The sequence below is a fragment of the Berghia stephanieae genome, chromosome 3 (genome assembly GCF_034508935.2).
Source record: "Berghia stephanieae isolate SIO BIC M18660-M18661 chromosome 3, UCSD_Bste_1.3, whole genome shotgun sequence".
NCBI lineage: Eukaryota > Metazoa > Mollusca > Gastropoda > Nudibranchia > Aeolidiidae > Berghia > Berghia stephanieae.
Genome location: NC_088362.1, coordinates 47,692,370 through 47,699,869, shown reverse-complemented (window position 1 = coordinate 47,699,869; position 7,500 = coordinate 47,692,370). Strand labels below are relative to the sequence as shown.

At 36.6% G+C, this 7,500-nt stretch overlaps 1 protein-coding gene across 4 annotated transcripts in view; it reads right to left on the bottom strand.

Moving 5' to 3' along the window:
- Positions 1-7,500, bottom strand: part of LOC144967884 (putative transporter SVOPL) — a 48,001-nt gene that overhangs the window by 17,359 nt on the left and 23,142 nt on the right. For 2 of the 4 annotated variants that reach the window (XM_078905626.1, XM_078905629.1), the window contains one exon: positions 592-819. In XM_078905626.1, coding sequence (XP_078761752.1) covers positions 592-819 — 228 coding nt within the window. Of the gene's footprint in view, positions 1-591; positions 820-1,316; positions 1,940-5,925; positions 5,943-7,500 lie in introns of those variants that run through there. The other 2 variants (XM_078905628.1, XM_078905627.1) reach the window with 2 other exon arrangements.

Genomic DNA, 7,500 nt, shown 5'->3' with positions numbered 1-7,500 from the left:
CATCATGGCAAACCCAACACACAACACAACAGCATTTTCCCCAACATAAAAAAGCATGTCCTCCAATACGTCACACAACAGCACCCCCCCCCCCCACACACACACACACAAACACACACAAATACACAACACAACAGTATGTCTCCCAATACAAAACATAGCAGCATGTCCCCTAATAATGCACACAACCTGTTAACAGCATGTCCCCTATTACTGCACACAACAGCATGTCCCCTAATAGAGCAAACAACAGCACGCCCTCAAACACACAACACAACAGCGTGTCAACTAATACTGCACATAACAGAACGTTCCCTAATACTGAAAACAACAACATGTCCCCAAAATACAAAAGACAACAGCATGTCCTCCAATACAAAACACATCAGCATGTCCCACAACAAACAACCCAGCAGCATGTTTCCCAACACACAATAAGTTACACTTACGTTTGTGATATCTTGTTCTATTTTCGAGATAAATCTTACAGACGAATTTCCCTTGAGATGCCTAACAAAGGGAATTCATACATTTTTGTGAATATTAACTATGCTGATATAGGCGACGGCGATGATGAAAATCCTTACTCACCGCAATCATCTTCCCCACCAAGAATATCTTGATCTGGAATATTCCCAGCCCAATAGATTCGATGGCCTCTTCTACCGTGTACGTCTTCATCACATCTCCATTACTGGGCTGTCTCCTCTTAAACGTTGTCGTAGACGTCGAGCTGTCGAAACCATCAGCATCAGTCTCGGACTCCATGCTCGGAAACCCACCGGGGTGATGGCGGGGCGACGAGACAACGTACTGCATCTAAAAATAAAGAAAGAAAGAAAGAAAGGAAATTATTTTTTTTAATGAAATAATAAACAATAACAAATGTAAACATGTATATAGAGATTTTCCATTTATTTTCTAAAAATTGGGCTTTTTTTATATAGCGCAATATCCACTAAACGTGCTCAAAGCGCTTTACAAGGGGTCCTTGGCCAAAAACAACAATTAACATGTAGGATGAGACATGACGCCTGTTATGCGATATTACAATTATTTTCCGACAGAGACAACGCTGTTAACGGCTAGGTACCTGAGGACAGTGAGAGAATGTGAGTAAATAGCCTTTTCCAAGGACTCAACTATGCGCCCAGCGAGGCTCGAACCCAGGACCTTCCGATCCGAAAGCGAGGGTCATCTGTTAAATGCGCCTTAATTATCCCTAAAGATATGAAAAAGTGTATATGAAACGGTAATAGACAAAGAAGAGAGAAACATATTCAATAAAATAAAAACATCCCAAAAACTCAACCTGCCTTGACTGTGGATCGAACCTCAGACCTCCTGATTACCGGTCAGACGGGCTACCAGTACAATGATTATCCCTCCTGGTGACCATAGAACAAATGAATTTCCCATTTCATATATCACAAGTCGCTTTTCACTTTTTTGACATGTTTGCGACATCGGTCATTGTCCGTAGCCAGGTATTCATTCACATCAGAGTCGAGTGAAGCTATGAGAGTAGCGTTCCTTGCACAAGGACTTAAATATGGCCATGTAATATGTTTTTAAAAGGAACACTGCGACAATAGATATATTATTATTATGAATAAACGATTCGCGCAGGTTTGTCTATTGGACTTCCGGACATGCCCTCATTTGCTATATGAGCTTATGAATGTGATGGAGATATAGTTCGGATTCCAAAGCAAAAAGCGAAGTCTTAGGTTTGAAAGTTTTTTTGTTTTTTTTTCCAAGATGAGGTCATTTTAATCGTTCGATATTTGAAGGATTAGTTTTTCTGGCCAACATTTTTAAATACGTGTTATTTCTAGAGTACGTCAGTATTGGGAGATTGAGACACGACATTAGAATTCACGACACATTGATGAGATTGGTAATTGGTAAATGATAATTAATCGATATCAGGGTACACACCGCCACATTAGCACACGTGCCACATGTTAGAAGATAATCACTCTTTGATGTGTTGATTTGGAGTATATGATCAGAGACGAGACCTGAACTGATTAAATGTTCAAATTGTGACCTCCCCCATACATCTACTCCGAACTCCATATCTAAAATAGTTTTAGGATCACTTTTTGCGAGTAAAATTGAAAGTCATTTAATTCCTCTTTACGTCAGATATTTTGTTGCAATTATTTGACCTATAAAATAAATTGCATCTTTCCTTTTATGAACTAGATCTAGTGATCGTTATGCGCTATACAAATTATATGTGTTACTATTATCATTTTTATTTTTATCATCATCATCATCATCATCATCATCATCATCATCATCATCACCACCATCATCATCATCATCATCACCACCATCATCATCATCATCACCACCATCATCATCATCATCATCACCATCATCATCATCATCATCATCATCATCATCATCATCATCATCATCATCATCATCATCATCATTATTATCATTACTATTTTTATTATTATTATCATCATCATCATTATCATTATCATTATTATTATTATTATTATTATTATTATTATTATTATTATTATTATTATTATTATTATTATTATTACTCGTATTATTATTATTATGATTATGATGATGATGATGATGATGATTATTATCATCATCATCATCATCATCATCATCATCATCATCATCATCATCATCATCATCATCATCATCATCATATCATATTATTATTATTATTATTATTATTATTATTATTATTATATTATTATTATTATATTATTATTATTATTATTATTATTATTATTATTATTATTATTATTATTATTATTTTTATTATTATTAGTATTTTCTTCTAAAAGGCTAACTAGGCTAATCCTTTCAATGGCTTATACATGACAAGTTATTGAAACAATCTTAATAAATCACACTAATGTTTTTGATTATGACAGTTAGATAGATATTAATCATATTCGCATCTTAGTGAATTCAAATCTTTGTCGAGCAATTTCTTAAATTAGTCAACAGAACCAACGTTTTTTTTTTATTTCACTCGTATTGCTATTCAAAATATTAGCTATACGAAAAACTAAAGAATTTTCACTAAATTATTTAGTTTTATGCCTTGAAATATACATTTTTAATTTCTCACCTTTAAAAAAGTAACAGGAGAGAATTTTAAAAGAACTGTTTGATCCACATCGACGTGCACTTATTTGCAGGTCTGATAACCCAATTCCTTATATACTAGTGATCAAAAAAAGTATACACTTGTTTTACCCACAGAATTGGTATAAAATATTGTTCTGGTTTATTTAAAACCGATATGTAATCATAGTACTATCATTTATCTTTCATTTTGTTATAATTTGCAACGTTTATGGTTGATCTTGTATGCAACATAGACTTTTTAAAACATGGTCTTCAAAAAGGGAAGTAACAAGTCAAAACATACACTATAATTTTGACAAACAATGACATTTTAATAAAATTACTTGCGTTCATTTCATTTGAAGTGAGGGTGAATCTAATTCAATCAGTAACGAGTATGTCCTCCGTTCGCTCTTATCACAGCATTACATCTCCTACGCATGGAATTGGTCAATCTGGCCAGCTGGTGTTGAGGAATGTTATCCCAAGCTGTTCTCATGGTGTGGAACAGTTGTTGTTCATTTTGCGGGTCTAATGAACGGACTTGGCGGCCGATTATATTCCACATATGTTCTATTGGATTGAGATCGGGGGATATTGCAGGCCACAGGCTGATAACGTTCACTTTATTTGCTGCTATAAAATCCCTTGTTACAATAGCTCGGTGGGATGGTGCATAGTCGTGATGGAATGAAAAATTAGGATGTTCATGAAAAACTGGAACGACACGGGGTTGTAAAATGTGTTGGATGTACCTTGCATCGGTTAGGGATGCATTTACTTGGACTAGAGGTGTCTTATAGTCTCTGCTTATTCCACCCCACAGCAGCACTTGTCCATATCCTCTGTTTGGGGATTCCACGACACAAGAATCGTGAAATCACTAGTGTAATCTTCGGTAACAACGTAATCTACCGTCATTTCTTCCAATCACAAAGCGTAATTCATCTGAGAAAAGAACAAATCACCACGCATGCATTGTCCAGCGCAGATGAGTACATGCCCACTGAAAACGGGCCAACCGGTGATGTACTCTAAGAAGTTGTCTCATCTACGGACGTTTGCGATAATGTCATGCTCTCTAAGTTTGCAACGAACAGTCTGTCGACTAATTCGTGTACCTGGGAACTCTAGCGCAGATTCAGTCGCCGTCCTAAAACAATCCCGTAGATGTAGGGTGCGTATAAAACGGTCCTCACCTTGTGTTGTTACTCGTGGTCTGCCAGTTCGATTTCGGTCCCTTACCGTTTGTGTCATTTCAAATCGATCCACTAAGGAATATACAGTTCTCCTTGTGATATTAAATATTCTTGCAACATTGGTCACAGACTGTCCAGCTTGAAGATGACCAATGACACGTGTACGTTGTTCTAAACTAAGTCGTGGCATCGCGTAGATTAATGGGTGGTATTTTGCATTGTGTTTTCCTGCCTTGAAAATAGTTCAAGAAGACACGGATGACAACAAAATTAATCTACACACGTCCTGTCCACAGTAAGGGGCTAAAACTGGTTAAAAGGTTATTTTAGCACGTGCGCGACGTGGTGAACGAATTTCAGGTCAAAAACAAAAACATCGACTATCGGTACACAGAAAGGGTAATGGTAAACAACTCAGTGGAAAATCTTTAGCCTACGTCAACGGATAAAAAAGTAACGACGATTTTAAATGTGTATACTTTCTTTTGATCTCAAGTATAGATAGAATGCGCTTGGCCAAGGAGTTCACAACATTGCCATCCGGAAGTATAACGGACCAACACACAAACTCTGTGTAACCATGAACTTTTATAGTCTGGTTAATACAGTTCAGTGAGAACAACTCACAAACGCGGATGGCAAAAACAATAACAAAGGCCTGAGTGACGTCATCTTCGAACTATCTATAGATAGTATGCAGATGACGTCACTCAGGCCTTTGTTATTGTTTTTGCCATCCGCGTTTGTGAGTTATTCTCACTACATTGTATTAACCAGACTATAAAAGTTCATGGTCATCTATAGATAGAATGCGCTTGGCCAAGGAGTTCACAACATTGCCATCCGGAAGTATAACGGACCAACACACAAACTCTGTGTAACCATGAACTTTTATAGTCTGGTTAATACAGTTTAGTGAGAACAACTCACAAACGCGGATGGCAAAAACAATAACAAAGGCCTGAGTGACGTCATCCGCATACTATCTATATATGGGCTCATTGTTGTAATGGAAATCTCAAAAATGACGCAAATTATTATTGTCCATTGCAACAATGTTAAACTAGGCTCATAAGTGGGTTCGGATGTCAGATCTGCATATATGTACACGTCGATCCATAAGGGAATGAACAATCTTATACAGAGTGGGTTGTTTTTACTACATACCCGATAATGAATTGAAATTTTATGATAGAAACATCTAATTTTTTGCATAGTTTTCAAGAGTTTTTGTGGTGAAATTTCAAGAAGATGCCTTAAACCGTTACAAAACAGTCGCGATTTGTGTAAAGAGGGAGAAATTTGACTCAAGCGATATTTTGACGCAAAGATTGGAAGAGAAATAAGATGCGTCTAATTTCCCTCGTCAAAGTAGGCTTACCGTTCACGTTAACACGTTCTTATACCACAAACACGACTTATTGATTGTGTATTTATACATGGGGCTCCAAAAGCAATTTAACGCATATTCTAGGACTAACCTATTAATAGACTTGTACATATTTGTTTATCATAATATGTAAAATTTCTATTAACATTCACAACAAACGATAACAATTTAGTAAGTCAATCATTGACATGTATGTCAAAAGTTTAAAATGGGTCAAGTTACCTCTCAGATGTGTATGTCAAAAGTTATAAATGGGTCAATATCTCTCTCAAATTCTATCACAGACAATGGTTATGTAATCTATGACAACCGTCAGTATAATAGTCATGGAAAGGTAAAGTTTTGCCCAATGTCGAGGTCGACGGATCAAAACTCTGAAGTCTACATACGAGCTTTGTGCACCATGTTTTATTTAATAATTTTGGGCGGCCAGACCTCTGAAGCCAGCGAGTTCCGTACTACTGGCGTAATTCGACATTGGTATTGACCAGTTAAAATATCGATCGGTTGTCGAAAAGAAAGAAAAAAACAAACAAATCAGTCCTGAGAGTTCTCGGACGTCTCAGGTTTGGGACTTTTTGACAAGTTGAGGGTCTTTTCTGTCGATCAATTCTATAAATTGTATGCACTTGACTAAGAAGCTCACTACATTGTCATCTGGAAGTATAGATAGTATGCGCTTGGCTAAGAAGCTCACAACATTGCCATCCGGAAGTATAACGGAACAACACACAAAACTACTTTATTTTTTTATTCTAATTCGTGTGTGTGTGTGTGTGTGTGTGTGTGTGTGTTTGGGTAGAACTTAAAACACATACACACATATACACACAGTTCGCTTCATCGAGGCTTGACAGGTTGACCTCATAACTAACAGGTATGAAATGGTATAGAATTACACATCAATATTTATTTTTCCAAACCCTTGATTGTTGTTTATTTTGAATAACTGATATTGTAATTGAATATGTATAAACCTGATAGGGATACTAGCATAAAAACCGGATTTCATTATTACTGAGTGACTCACAATATATATATATATATATATATATATATATATATATATATATATATATATATATGTGTGTGTGTGTGTGTGTGTGTGTGTGTGTGTGTGTGTTACTTTTTATTTACTTGTTTGTATTATCTCTCTTTCTTTGTTTCTTATTTGTCTCGAAACGTTTAATGTATTGTAAATGATTTAGTAGTCTGTATGCCACTCAGCTTTTGACTTGTGGTAAGACTTCGATTCGAGTTTCGTTGTCGAGTCATTGGAAAGGGCTCTTTATTTTCATTTCTTCACACTCCACACTCAGTTGTAAAATGTGTACTTTTATGACCTGTAACAACATTGTCTCTGTCAATGCCTTACAGAAAAAGTTTTATCTGCCTTATGGTTAAGTGTTATTGTTGGCCTCGACCTTTTATAAAACGTTTTAACAAATTTAGTGGGTATTGTGCGGCTATGTGGTCTTGTGGTGTGACTCTCGCTTTCGGATCGGAAGGTCCTGGGTTCGAGCCTCGCGCTCGGCGCATAGTTGAGTCCTTGGAAACGGCTCTTTACTCACATTCTCTCACCGTACTCAAGTGTAAAATGAGTACCTGGCCGTTAACAGCGTTGTCTTTGTCAGAAAAATTGTAATATCGCCTAACAGGCGTCATGTCTCGTCCTACATGTTATATGTTGCTGTTGACCAGGGACCCCTTGTAAAGCGCTTTGAGCACATTTAGTGGATATTGCGCTATATAAGGGCTCGATTATTATTGTACAATGGCAGTTAAAGCTGGCGGTTC